Here is a 14,969-nt window from a genome sequence, read left to right on the forward strand (position 1 = left end):
AGAACACAAAGAAAAAGCAGAACCTTACACTTGGTATAGAACAAATACCTGCCAGCTATTTTAACTGTTTGTAATGTATCCTTGGTAAATGTTCATAATGTCTACTAACGTCTTTCAGTCTAAACTGTAATGTTCTTTTAGTTGTGTGTACCCCGGGTAGACTAGCTGCTGTTATGGAGTCAGGGGATCCAACCAGGTAGACTAGCTGTTGTTATGGACTCAGCTTATCGGGATCCAAGTCAAATCAAATTAATAACATATTGGAAGGCGTATGTTTAAATGCAACATGAATTCTCTGATTTAACTCTTTGACCAAAGACAGTAAATGTGTTGTCATTGTTAATGGTTCTTCAATGTTCAGAAATATTGACTGTTCTGTTATCTCTTATTGTAGCTGAGTGAGCTGCGACTTACACCTAAAATGAGTCTCTCTGGGGAGAGAGAGGAGGAGACCACTGCCTCTAAAAGGAGTCGATATCGGGAGAGAGAGGAGGAGACCACTGCCTCTAAAATGAGTCTAATTGGGGAGAGAGAGGAGGGGAACACTGCCTCCAGAATTACCCAAGCCACCTGTTCGAAGAGGTAAGAGATTAAATGTAAAATATACAGTTCTCTTAAAGATATAAGTGTTTTTGAAAGGAAGTAGATGAGGTATTGATTTGATTTTGATGAGGTGATCTGTCTCCCTGTTTTGTTCAGTGTCCAGAAGCCCAGAGCAGAGTCACCTACAACCAGCCTGCTATCAATGAGGAGTGATCAGCCACCTGCTTTCAGCCAGGAACCATTACCAGATGAAAATAATGAAGTGGGGAGTTTGGACAGTGAGGATGCATTAAAGATCACACACAACCTTCTGGACAGAAGAAGTAAGACTGTGTTTCATACAATATTACAAAGAATGGTACAAAGGCCTTTTTAAAACACACACATTAACTTATGAGTCCCAACTCTCATTGTTTTCATTCAGGTCAAACTCTGCTGACAGTCCAACAAGAGATTAAGGCTAAACTGAAACACAAGTATCAACACATATCTGAAGGAATTGGACACCATGGAAACCAAAGTCTGTTCAAAGACATCTACACAGAGCTCTACATAACAGAGGGTGGAAGTGGAGGGCTCAATAATGAACATGAGGTTAGACAGATAGAGATGGCATCCAAGAAACAAACCACACAAGAGACACCAATCAAATGCAATGACATCTTCAAGCCCTTACCTGGACAAGACAAACCAATCAGAACTGTGCTGACAAAAGGAATCGCTGGTGTTGGCAAAACAGTCTCTGTGCAGAAAGTCATCCTTGACTGGGCAGAAGGAAAAGCAAATCAAGACATTCATTTCATGTTTCCTCTTCCTTTCCGTGATCTGAACCTGAAAAAGGACCAATACAGTCTGATGCAACATATTTCCCACTACTTGTCAGAGCTGAAAGAGATTGACAGCATTGAAGATGGTGAAACCAAAACTGTTTTCATTTTTGATGGTCTGGATGAGTGTCGACTTCCTCTAGACTTCAAAAACAATGAGAAATGCTGTGATGTCACGAAGCCAACCTCAGTGGATGTGCTGCTGACAAATCTTATCAAGGGGAATCTGCTTCCCTCTGCTCTCCTCTGGATAACCTCACGGCCTGCAGCTGCCAATCAGATCCCTCCTGAGTGTGTTGACCAAGTGACAGAGGTACGAGGGTTCAATGATCCACAGAAGGAGGAATACTTAAGGAAGAAAATCAAAGATCCGAATCTGGCCAGTGAAATCATCAAACACATGAAGACGTCAAGGAGCCTCCACATCATGTGCCACATACCAGTCTTCTGTTGGATATCAGCCACTGTCCTTGAGATGATGCTGAAAGAGGCAGAGAAGGATGAAGTCCCCAAAACTCTGACCCAGATGTACTCACATTTCATTCTCATCCAAATCATTGCGAAGAACAAGAAGTACAACAAAGCCACAGAGACAAACCCCAAGGAACTGTCTCAGTCAGACAAAGAGATGATCCTGAAACTGGCAAAGCTGGCTTTCCAACAGCTGCAGAAGGGCAACCTGATCTTCTATGAGGAGGACCTGAGAGAGTGTGGCCTTGATGTCACAGAGGCGTCAGAGTACTCAGCATTGTGTACAGAGATCTTTAAAGAAGAATGTGGGCTGTACCAAGACAAGGTCTACAGCTTTCTGCATCTGAGCATTCAGGAGTTTCTAGCAGCAGTGCATGCTTTAGAATCTTGTTTGGACAAGAAGGAAAATGTTTTCTCCCCCACTAGTGATTATGACGAAAAGGAGTCAATCCAGTTGTCTGACTTACACAGGACTGCAGTGGACCAGGCCTTGAAGAGTGAGAATGGACACCTGGACCTGTTCCTCCGCTTCCTTCTGGGTCTCTCACTGGAGTCCAATCAGAATCTGTTACGAGGCCTTCTGACACAGACAGGAAGTACAACACAGACCAATGAGGAAACAGTTGAGAGAACAGTCAGGTTCCTTTCAGACAAGATCAAGGAGGAATCCTCACCAGAAAGGATCATCAACTTGTTCCACTGTCTGAATGAACTTGGTGCCAACTCTCTAGTTGAAGACATGCAGAACTCCCTGCATTCAGGAACTCTTTCAGAAACAAGACTAAAACCTGACCAATGTTCAGCCCTGGCCTACCTGTTACTGATGTCAGAGGAGGTGCTGGAGAAGTTTAAACTGAAGAGATACAACACATCAGAGAAAGGTTATCAGAGGTTAATGCCGGTAGTGAAAACCTGCAAGAGAGCACTGTAAGTTCTGTTATTGAGTTGATGTGTATACAGTTTCATTATAATGAAGGATTTGTATATCTAACAGACTATATCCTCTCTCCAGACTGGATCACTGTGAGTTGTGTTATTGAGTTGATGTGTATACAGTATCATTATAATGAAGGATTTGTATATCTAACAGATTATCTCATCTCTCCAGACTGGATGGCTGTAAACTCACATATAAATCCTGTGAGACTCTGGTCTCAATTCACCAGACCCCAAACTGCCCTCTGAGAGAACTGGACCTCAGCTACAATGACCTGGAAGACAGAGGAGTGAAGCTGCTCTGTGTTGGACTAACCAATCCACTCTGCAACATACAGACACTAGTGTGAGTTAAATATCTTCAGTATCCCCTGTTTCTTTATTGTTTATTTATTCGTAGTTATTACATATACATAAAATGTGATAAATATATAAAATAAATGTTACGACTCTCTTGGTGTGGCTGGCAGGATGGAACCATATCAGTCTAACACATAGGAGTGTAAACATGCTAGTCTGGCACATTTATTCAAAATAATAGAATCACTAAGGTTATCAAACTGTAACTGAAAACAAAAGGCTCTAATGATCTGAACCTAGAGTTAGACTTAACTTGAATGAAAACTAGCTAGGCTACTACCCAGCTTCACTTGCAGTCCGGCTAGTTTTCCTGTGGAGACCACAATGTGCAGCCAGGAGCTCTCCCTTGCTGAACTAAAGCAACACCTTAAATGTCCCAGGAGCGTTGCTGCATAACGAGGCTAAGTGGACTCAGGAGTGGATATAGCCCTGCCTAGCTTGCTTGCGGCAGCCTAGCTTGCGGCAGCCTAGCTTGCGGCAGCCTAGCTTGCGGCAGCCTAGCTTGCTGCAACCTACAATGCTGGTTGTGGGGTGTTACTGACACTCAAAACAGTGACTATCCCCCGGCCACATTCCTGGAGGCACCACACAAAGGTTAAATATCTTGAGTGAGTTGGTATGTTTTTAACGTGAGTTATTCCTCAGCATTGTTGAAGGCTCATTTCTGATTGGCTAGAAGGGCATTCTAGAATGCACATTCAAATCAGATTACGGGACAGCTGGAAAAGATAATATGACGCGATAAGCGCCTATACATGCAGAGAGGACAAGCAACAAAGTTACAGAAAGCAAAACCGAAATTGGATACATTGTGAACACAGGACTAGCGAAGTCAATTGGATACATTGTGAACACAGAACTAGCGAAGTCAATTGGATACATTGTGAACACAGGACTAGCGAAGTCAACTGGTTACATTGTGAACACAGGACTAGCGAAGTCAATTGGATACATTGTGAACACAGGACTAGCGAAGTCAATTGGATACATTGTGAACACAGGACTAGCGAAGTCAATTGGATACATTGTGAACACAGGACTAGCGAAGTCAATTGGATACATTGTGAACACAGGTCCAGCGAAGATAGACGTAGCTAGCTAGCTAGCAATTGATTCGTTTTTTGCAGATAATTGTTCTTTTTCAGAGCATTTGATGACTTGAACATGAATTTCTCATGTCCCTACTGTTGCAGACGTGACACTTTTGAGGGAGCATGCAATTGGCATGGTGACTACAAGAATGTCCACCAGAGCTGTTTCCAGAGAACTCAATGTTTATTTCTCTACCATAAGCCGCATCCAACTTAATTTTAGGTTTGCTGATGTCAACTTTGCGAACTGAGTGCCCCATGGCGGCGGGAGGGTTATGGTATGGACAGGAATAAGCTACGGACAATGAACACAATTGAATTTTATCAATGGCAATTTGAAAAAGCTACAGTGACGAGATCCTGAGGCCCATTGTCGTGCCATTCATCTGCCGCCATCACCTCATGTTTCAGCATGATAATGCACAGCCCGATATTGGATCTGTGCACAATTGCTGGAAGCTAAAACATTTCCCAGTTCTCTCATGTCCTGCATACTCACCAGACATGTCACCCATTGAGCATGTTTGGGATGCTCTGGATCGAAAGTGTACGACAGCGTGTTCCAGATCCCGCCGATATCCAGCAACTTCGCACAGCCATTGAAGAGGAGTGGGAGAACATTCCACAGGCCACAATAAACAGCCTGATCAACTCTATACGAAAGGAGATGAGGCAAATGGTGGTCACACCAGATACTGACTGGTTTTCTGAATTATATCTGTATTCCCAGTCATGTGAAATTCATAGATTAATTTCAATTAGTTGATTTCCTAATGTACCTCAGTTCAATCTTTGAAGTGGTTGCATGTTGAGTTTATATTTTTGGGGTCAGTGTACTTTGCTCTCATTCTGCCTGCAGAGGTCCAGCCTGTGTTAGAAAAAGTGTATCACTATATCTCCTCTCTCCAGACTAGCCGGCTGTAAACTCATATATGAATCCTGTGAGACTCTGGCCTCAGCTCTGCAGACACCAAACTCCCCCGTAAGAGAACTGGACCTCAGCTACAATGACCTGGGAGACAGAGGAGTGGAGCTGCTCTGTGTTGGACTAACCAGTCCACTCTGCAACATACAGACACTAGTGTGAGTTAACTATCTTCAGTATGAGTTATTATGTGGATGTTTTAAACATGTGTTAATCATGTGTTCTTCTGCCCTCTAGTCTAGGTCAGTGTGGTCTGACAGAGGGTTGCTGTTCAGATCTGGCCTCAGTCCTGAGTTCACCCAACTCACAACTGAAACAACTGGAGCTGAGAGACAATGACCTGCAGGACTCAGGAGTTACACTGCTGTCTGCTGGACTGAAGGATCCAGACTATAAACTACACACACTGGGGTAAGTACAGCTGTTTCAGTCAGGTTGGTACTGGGCTGAGTTACACTGCTGTCTGCTTGACTGGAGGATCCAGACTGTAAACACACACTGGGGTAAGTACAGCTGTTTCAGTCAGGTCGGTACTGAGCTTAGTGAAATAAATACTCTGAAAATCTAATATTTCATCAAAATGTTTGTGTCATGGACAAATGTATTGGTGTCCTACAAGACGATTGACACCAGTACACCAACCGAGACATCTGTTGTGTCTCTCTGTAGGCTGTCTGGCTGTCTGGTCACAGAGGAGGGCTGTGCTGCTCTGTCTTCATCTCTGAGGTCAAACCCCTCCCACCTGAAAGAGCTGGACCTGAGCTACAATCACCCAGGAGACTCTGCAGGGGAACTGCTTTCAGCTGCTCTGGTGGATCCCACATATAAACTGATGAAGCTGAAGTAAGTCAGAATAGATTTCCTAATAGTGTGAGCAGCGGTCGTGTCATACAGGTGCAATACCAATGATGTGAACCCTTTGGAATTACCTGGATTTCTGCATCAGTTGGTCATGAAAGTCACAACAATAGACAAACACAGTGTGCTTAAACTAATAACACACAAACTATTGTATTTTTATTGTCTATATTGAATACAGAATTTAACCATTCACAGTGTAGATTGGAAAATGTATGTGAACCCCTAGGCTAATGACTTCTACAAAAGCTAATTGGAGTCAGGAGTCAGCTAACCTGGAGTCCAATCAATGAGACGAGATTGGAGATGTTGGTTAGAGCTACGTTGCCATATAAAAAAAACTCACAAAATTTGAGTTTTCTATTCACAAGAAACATTGCCTGATGTGAACCATGCCACGAACAAAATAAATCTCAGAAGACCTAAGATTAAGAAAGGGTTAGAAAAGTATCTCTGAAAGCCTTGATTTTCATCAGTCCACGGTAAGACAAATTGTCTATAAATGGAGAAAGTTCAGCACTGTTACTACTCTCCCTAGGAGTGGCCGTCCTGCAAAGATGACTGCAAGATCACAGCACAGAATGCTCAATGAGGTTAAGAAGAATCCTAGACTGTCAGCTAAAGACTTACAGAAATCTCTGGAACATGCTAACATCTCTGTTGACGAGTCTACGATATGTAAAACACTAAACAAGAATGGTGTTCAAGGGAGAACACCACGGAAGATGCCACTGCTGTCCAGAAAAAAACATTGCTGCACATCTGAAGAAAAAGAGCTCCTGAATGTTCCACAGCGCTACTGGCACAATATTCTGTGGATGAAACTAAAGTTTAGTTTTTTGGAAGGAAGGAACACACAACACTGTGTGGAGAAAAAAAAGGCACAGCACACCAACATCAAAACCTCATCCCAACTGTAAAGTATGGTGGAGGGAGTATCATGGTTTTGGGCTGCTTTGCTGCCTCAGGGACTGGACACCTTGCTATTATAAATTTGGGAATTCATTTTTCCGTTGATCAAGACATTTTGCAGGAAGGCTATCTTCTCCGCCAATTTAAGCTCAACAGAAGATTGGTGATGCAACCGGGCAATGACCCAAAACACAGAAGTCCTGATCTCAACCCGATTGGGATGCTGTGGCATGACCTCAAGAGACCGGTTCACACCTGACATCCCAAGAATATTGCTGAACTGAAACAGTTTTGTAAAGATGAATGGTCCAGAATTTCTCCCGACCATTGTGCAGGTCTGATCTGCAACAACAGAAAACATTTGGTTTGAGGTTATTGAAGGAGCTTCAACCAGTTATTAAATCCAATCGATAGTCTCAGAGTTGAACTCTTTTCCAACCGTTCAGCCAAAACTACAGCTGAATGGTCTCCGCAGAGTTGTAGTTCTTAACCATTTTAACATGTAAGAGTTGTAGTTCTTAAACCAGCTCCATGTTTTCTAGTCTTATCCTCTGGTAGACTTGTAATGTTTAACCAGCGTACCCCGCCATGTTTTGGTCTTAGAAAATTTGACCATTATGCAACCTTAGCACATCGTGGTTTACGTGGTCTGGTGTGAATTGGGTCACGGAGGGGGGCTTTTATACTTGAGTAGAAAAGGGGTGGGTCTCATCGTGTTTGTGGCCCACCTGGGCGTGGCTACTGACTGCATAAATTACCGTAAAACAACCAATTATCATTTAGAAGAATAAATCACACTGTTTTCTTTTTTTCAAAAGTACTCTTCTACTTATCCATCCATCTTATACAACATTCAAAAGTGAACCTGACAGCTGGGAAAATGTACACTTTTTAAGAGATACGTGTTTCCTGTCCTTCATGAGATCACCAAATAAAATGACACGACTGTCTCTTAAGTGTCCATGGACCATTCCCACATTCCCCCAAAAAATTGAAATATTGTTTAATTCTCCCATTTTGGGGATTAGGAGTTTCTAAATAAAAATGCTATGTTCTCCATAGGATCTCTTGCTCCATACTCCATGGGATAGGATCTCTTGCTCCATACTCCATGGGATCTCTTGCTCCATACTCCATGGCAGCAAAGAGAGAGAGTTTCTAGCAGGAGTTTATGACCGTTTTAAAACCTGATGTGGGAGAGAGAGTGAGAGGGGAGCCAAGATATACACCCCAAAAGGGCCACATCGTGACAATGGTGTGTTCAATAAATACATGAAAACGTAGAATTGTTTGTGTGTTATTAGTATAAGCAGACTGTGTTTGTCTATTGTTGTTTACATTTGATGACCAATTTATGCAGAATTCCAGGTAATTCCAAAGGGTTCACATACTGTTTCTTGCCACTGTATGTAGTGGAGTAGGTTCAGTAACATGAGGACTTGATGGTAGAATTAAGGGGGAAGTTTACTCAGCAGGCTGAGCACTCCAACACAGCATACATCATCACCACATGAAGACTCTTCTTCATTCTGTTTGCAGTAGGTAGGATACTATACCTGTATGTCTCTAGTAATGAATTGTACTCTGTTCTGTATGCAGTAGGTAGGATAGAATACCTGTATGTCTCTAGTAATGAATTGTACTCTGTTCAGTATGCAGTAGGTAGGATAGAATACCTGTATGTCTCCATTCTGTATGCAGTAGCTAGGATAGAATACCTGTATGTCTCTAGTAATGAACTTGGATAGTACACCAGAACACAACAATATGGTTTAAATGTTGACTGCTTTATTAGGTCTTTATCAGTCAATAACCTGTCTATCCTACAGTGTGGATCATGGTGGAGAGTGCAGGCTGAAATCAGGGCTGAGGAAATGTAAGTCTCTTCAATCCTAATTAACTGTATATTCAGAACTATGGTAACTAATCAATACTTGTTCTTCTTAATTAACTGTATATTCAGAACTATAGTAACTAATCAATACTTGCACTATAACATTTTATATGAAGATGTGGTTTGATCAAACTCTCCTTTTTGTCTACAGATGCTTGTCATCTCACCCTGGACCCAAATACAGTAAACCCACACCTGATACTGTCTGAGGGGAACAGGAAGGTGACATGGGTGTTGGAGAAGCAACATTATGAAGACCATCCAGACAGATTTGATTGTCTTTTCCAAGTTCTCTGCAGAGAAGGCTTATCTGGAGGTCGTTATTACTGGGAGGTGGAGATGGACGGTGACCAGATTTACATCGGTGTGGTGTACAAAGGAATGAAGAGGAGGGGAGATGAGGATGACAGTTGGATTGGACTCAATAGGAAGTCCTGGTGTTTATTCTGCTCTGATAGCGGTTATGACTTTTACCATCCCGGAGTCAGTGTCAGAAGATCCATCTCTGATCCAGTTCCTAACAGAGTTGGAGTGTATCTGGACTGGTCAGCTGGTACTTTGTCCTTCTATAGTGTGTCCTCCTCTGGTACACTGACACACCTTTACACAGAACACACCAGATTCACTGAACCCCTCTATCCTGGGTTTGGGTTTGAGGTTTCCTCCTCCTCAGTCACTCTGTGTCAGATAGACGATCGACACAATCAAAGGTGAGTCATCGATCTAGGTAACAATCATTCTAGGTAACATAATAACAAAATCCTCATTAATCATCCTACCAGGAATCAAGGTAAGACCCAGATTCAGACACATTGATTTGACAATGGTTTAATATTCCAACAGGGGCAGGCAATAGACAGGTCGAGGCAGGCAGGGGTCAGTAAACCAGAGGTGGGGCAAAGGTACAGGTCGGCAGGCGGGCTCAGGGTCAAGGGTCAGGGGCAGCCAGAGTGGTCAGGCATGCTGGCTAAGAGTCAGGACAGGCAAGGGTCAAAACCAGAAGGGCGAGAAAAGAGAGACTGGGGAAAAGCAGGAGCTGAGATCAAAACCGCGGGTTGACTTGACAAACAAGACGAACTGGCAACGTACAAACAGAGAACACAGGTATAAATACACAGGGGGTAATAGGGAAGATGGGCGACACCTGGAGGGGGGTGGAGCCAATCACAAGGACAGGTGAAACAGATCATGGAGTGACAGTACCTCCCCCCTCTAGGGGCGCCACCTGGGGGCATACCTGGTTGACCGTGGTGTCAGCGTTGAAAATCTGCGATGAAGCCTAGGTCCGGGATGTCCCTGGCAGGGACCCATCACCTCTCCTCTGGGCCATAACCCTCCCAGTCAACCTGGTACTGGAACCCCCTAACCCAAGGTCGAATCTTCAGGAGATGCCTCACTGAGTAAGCCGGTAGAGGGGTGGGCCTGGAAACATCAGAGACGAAGGGCTGTGAGACATTGGTTTGAGTCTGGACACATGAAAGGTGGAATGTATACAAAGGGTACAGGGCAACAGAAGAAGAACAGCAGAGGGGCTTATAATCTTGGAGATTGGGAATGGGCCGATAAACTTGCGGGAGAGTTTGTGGGATTCCACCCGGAGCGGCAGATCCTGGGTGGATAGCCATACCTTCTGCCCAAGACGATACCGCGGAGCCGGGGTCCGATGGTGACCCGCTTGTCGTCGATTCCTGGAGGTGGTCTTGAGGAGGGCCGACCGGGCTCTCCTCCAGGTACGGCGACAGCGGCGGACAAACATCTGGGCAGAAGGTGCGCTGATCTCTTCCTCCTGCTAGAGGAGACCAGGCAGCGCAGAGTAGTCTCAAGATCCTGTTTGGCTCGCTCCGACTGGCCATTGGACTGGAGGTGGAACCCAGAGGACAAGCTGGCCGACGACCCAATGAGGGTGCAGAACGCCTTCCAGAACTGGGATGAGAACTGAGGACCCCGGTCGGAAACCATGTCCACGGGAGGTCCATGGATCCGGAAGACGTGCTGGTCCATGAGCTATGCCGTCTCCTTGGACCAGGGTAGTTTTGGGAGTGGAATTAAGTAAGCGGCCTTGAAAAACCAGTCAACCATGGTCATGATGGCAGTGTTTCCCTCAAACGGTGGGAGACCCGTTACGAAATCCAGGGATATGTGGGACCAGGGACGGTGAGGGACAGGCAGTGGTTGCAGAAGACCAGCCGGAGCTTGCCGAGGAGTCTTATTCTGAGCACAGACCGTGCAGGTGGAGACAAACGCGACGACATCCGGAACCATCGTAGTCCAATTTCCTCTCCCTCCGTTGTTCCATAATCTCCCATTGATTCAGATGGTCAAAGTGATGAGGGAATTGAGCTCCGTAGGTAACTCCCGGGCTGCAAGCTCGTCCTTGACCTCCTTCGAGACATTGTGCAGAAACATATCGAACAGTGCCTCAGTGCCTCCAATGTGCGGGAGTCCTGCCAAAGCTGAATTAGCTTCCGGGGGGCCTCTCGCCCGGAGAATGGGGCATCAAAAACCTTCCCCACATCTTCCACGAACCCCTCCAGACTAGCGCATTTGGCCGGCTGTTGTTCCCACATGGCAGTATCCCAGGTGAGAGCTCTCCCGGACATCAGTGTGATAAGGTAGGCTATCTTAGAGTGATCCGAGTGGAAGGAGGAAGGCTGAAGTTTGAAGACGAGGGCACACTGAGCTAGGAATGCCCGGCAGGTGCTCGGCTCTCCATTGAAATGTTCTGTAGGAGGTAAGGAGGTATGTTCTGTATGAGGTAAGCGGGGCTCCCGAGAAGGTGGAGTGACCGATCAGACGGCGCTGCTAGCAGCTGAGGCTGCCTCCCCGACAACCCGTGGAATTGCTCCAGCAAACTGTCCAACGCCCGGTCATGGCATTCAGCCAACGTTTGGACCCCCCTCCACAAGGCGACGAAGCAATTCCTCGTGCCTATCGATGGTGGCTCACTGGGTGGAGATGGCATTGTGCAGCTGGCCCGGGTCCGCTGGGTCAGTCATGGCCAGTTCGTATTATCAGGAATCAGGGTAAGACCCAGATGCAGACACATTGAATTGACAATAGTTTAATATTCCAACAGGGGCAGGCGATAAACAGCTCAAGGAGGCAGAGGTCAACAATCCAGAGGTGGGGCGAAGGTACAGGTCGGCAGGCAGGCTCAGGGGCAGGCAGAGTGGTCAGGCAGGTGGTCTAAGAGTCAGGACCGGCAAGGGTCAAAACCAGAAGGGCGAGAAAAAGAGAGACTGGGGAAAAGCAGGAGCTGAGAACAAAAAACGCTGGTTAACCTGACAAACAAGACGAACTGGCAACAGACAAAACAGAGAACACAGGTATAAATACACTGGGGATAATGGGGAAGATGGGCGACACCTGGAGGGGGGTGGAGACAATCACAAGGACAGGAGAAACAGACCAGGGTGTGACACATCCGCCAGTTTACGATAGATATATCTGTGTTTCAATCCACCTCATCCACGGTGAAAGGTGGCAGAGCGTTTTGTCAGAACTGTCAACGTGCGTCAACTTGTGTTTGTAGCGTCAGAACCGGTTTGGCTACAAACTCATCTGACCCCACAATGAAAAGGGCCGATTTTCACGAACACGATGGTGTTCTCCATTTGAAGGTAGTGTTGTTCACTAACCCCCCCAAAAACATATTGCCAAAGCTTTCTTATATCTCCTACATGTAGGAAAGACACTTCAAAACCTTATTTTTTGACTGTCTTCTATGTATGTGTTCTTCAATGTGTTTCTATGGGCTTAGATTAGTAGTAGTTATATTAGTAGTAGTGGTGTGTTTTAATGTGTTCTGTTGGACCTACAGACAGTTATATTAGTAGTAGTGGTGTGTTTTAATGTGTTCTGTTGGACCTACAGACAGTTAGATTAGTAGTAGTGGTGTTTTAATGTGTTCTGTTGGACTTACAGACAGTTATATTAGTAGTAGTGGTGTGTTTTAATGTGTTCTGTTGGACTTACAGACAGTTAGATTAGTAGTAGTGGTGTGTTGGGTTCTGTTGGACCTACAGACAGTTAGATTAGTAGTAGTGGTGTGTTGTGTTCTGTTGGACCTACAGTCAGTTATATTAGTAGTAGTGGTGTGTTTTATTGTGTTCTGTTGGACCTATAGACAGTTAGACCATATGTATGTATGCTATATCAAGCCTTTATAAGTTATATTTAGTTTAATCACTGTCCTCCTGCTTGTCCATCACCAGCGACCATGGTGGAGAGTGTTGGATCAAGCCTGGACCTGAGACATGTGAGTTAACTGACAATTGTTTTAAAAATCAAAATACGATAAAAAGCATTCATTATACTTGAGTGCCAGACAAGGAACACAATCATGATCTATTTGGTCAAAACGAACTTAAAGGTAGAGTCAGCGATACGACGTAGACGCACAAAGGTAAACAGCATAGTGGGTGAACTTCCATAACAACAAAGAACATTAGAGAGCAAGGCTAATCTTCTCTGCTGTTTTGGTCCCGTGACTAACACGCTGTAAGAGAGTGAAGAGAACCCTTGCACCTGGGCAGATACTGTGTGTGACTGTGTGAGAGAGAAGTCGGGCATCTTGCTCATCACAATATCTGTGGTGCTGCTCGTACAACATCATTTAGCTGACTCTACCTTTAAGCTCTCATCCTAGAATCTACCAGAAATCAGACCCCAACGTCTACAAAACATTATATATTATTATATTATATAAGTTATATTCATTTTTATTACAAGTCTATATAATAATTATTAATTAATTGTTATGTTGTCAATTTTAAACTATTTTTGACTTCAGGGATTCCTCAGAGCTGTAAGACTTGTGACCATGTTGAGGTAAGTCATAATGTCAATGCTTACTTTTACATACCTGCAGGAGTCAGGCACAGTCTCAACGCCAGGTGTGTACTGACCAACCATTGATACTGGGATATAGACAGTCCTGTGTTCTGCTTTAGTAATATAAACACAGTCTCAAAGCCAGGTGTGTTCTGACCAACCATTCATCAAATCAAATCAAATCAAATCAAATCAAATTTTATTTGTCACATACACATGGTTAGCAGATATTAATGCGAGTGTAGCGAAATGCTTGTGCTTCTAGTTCCGACAATGCAGTAATAACAAGTAATCTAACTAACAATTCCAAAACTACTGTCTTGTACACAGTGTAAGGGGATAAAGAATATGTACATAAGGATATATGAATGAGTGATGGTACAGAGCAGCATAGGCAAGATACAGTAGATGGTATCGGGTACAGTATGTACAAATGAGATGAGTATGTAAACAAAGTGGCATAGTATAGTATAAAGTGGCTAGTGATACATGTATTACATAAGGATACCGTCGATGATATAGAGTACAGTATATACGTATGCATATGAGATGAATAATGTAGGGTAAGTAACATTTATATAAGGTAGCATTGTTTAAAGTGGCTAGTGATATATTTACATCATTTCCCATCAATTCCCATTATTAAAGTGGCTGGAGTTGAGTCAGTGTCAGTGTGTTGGCAGCAGCCACTCAGTGTTAGTGGTGGCTGTTTAACAGTCTGATGGCCTTGAGATAGAAGCTGTTTTTCAGTCTCTCGGTCCCAGCTTTGATGCACCTGTACTGACCTCGCCTTCTGGATGATAGCGGGGTGAACAGGCAGTGGCTCGGGTGGTTGATGTCCTTGATGATCTTTATGGCCTTCCTGTGACATCGGGTGGTGTAGGTGTCCTGGAGGGCAGGTAGTTTGCCCCCGGTGATGCGTTGTGCAGACCTCACTACCCTCTGGAGAGCCTTACGGTTGAGGGCGGTGCAGTTGCCATACCAGGCGGTGATACAGCCCGCCAGGATGCTCTCGATTGTGCATCTGTAGAAGTTTGTGAGTGCTTTTGGTGACAAGCCAAATTTCTTCAGCCTCCTGAGATGCTGTCTGTGTGAGTGGACCAATTCAGTTTGTCTGTGATGTGTATGCCGAGGAACTTAAAACTTGCTACCCTCTCCACTACTGTTCCATCGATGTGGATAGGGGGGTGTTCCCTCTGCTGTTTCCTGAAGTCCACAATCATCTCCTTAGTTTTGTTGACGTTGAGTGTGAGGTTATTTTCCTGACACCACACTCCGAGGGCCCTCACCTCCTCCCTGTAGGCCGTCTCATCGTTGTT

The 14,969-nt window shown here is 44.6% G+C and overlaps 2 protein-coding genes across 3 annotated transcripts; both read left to right on the forward strand.

Moving 5' to 3' along the window:
* Nucleotides 1–421: 421 nt before the first annotated feature.
* Nucleotides 422–5,568, forward strand: LOC149974658 (protein NLRC3-like). 2 transcript variants are annotated; one of them, XM_090209793.1, is made up of 3 exons: nt 422–582; nt 700–866; nt 968–2,772. In XM_090209793.1, exons 1-3 carry the CDS (start codon nt 422–424, stop codon nt 2,770–2,772), a joined length of 2,133 nt encoding a protein of 710 aa, XP_090065919.1. The 2 variants fall into 2 exon arrangements, with proteins under 2 accessions (XP_090065919.1, XP_090065918.1); XM_090209792.1 differs by lacking the exon at nt 422–582 and adding exons at nt 5,138–5,311; nt 5,391–5,568 and having other exon boundaries at nt 851–2,768.
* A 165-nt stretch (nt 5,569–5,733) lies between these two features.
* On the forward strand, nt 5,734–9,682 carry LOC149974659 (neoverrucotoxin subunit beta-like). The gene is made up of 3 exons (XM_090211795.1): nt 5,734–5,996; nt 8,753–8,799; nt 8,969–9,682. The coding sequence occupies exons 1-3, from the start codon at nt 5,734–5,736 to the stop codon at nt 9,529–9,531; spliced, it is 873 nt and encodes a 290-aa protein (XP_090067921.1). The 3' UTR covers nt 9,532–9,682.
* Nucleotides 9,683–14,969: the final 5,287 nt, after the last annotated feature.

Source organism: Oncorhynchus mykiss, chromosome 19, assembly GCF_057628025.1.
Source record: "Oncorhynchus mykiss isolate SJ-2025 chromosome 19, ASM5762802v1, whole genome shotgun sequence".
Classification (NCBI taxonomy): Eukaryota; Metazoa; Chordata; class Actinopteri; order Salmoniformes; family Salmonidae; genus Oncorhynchus; species Oncorhynchus mykiss.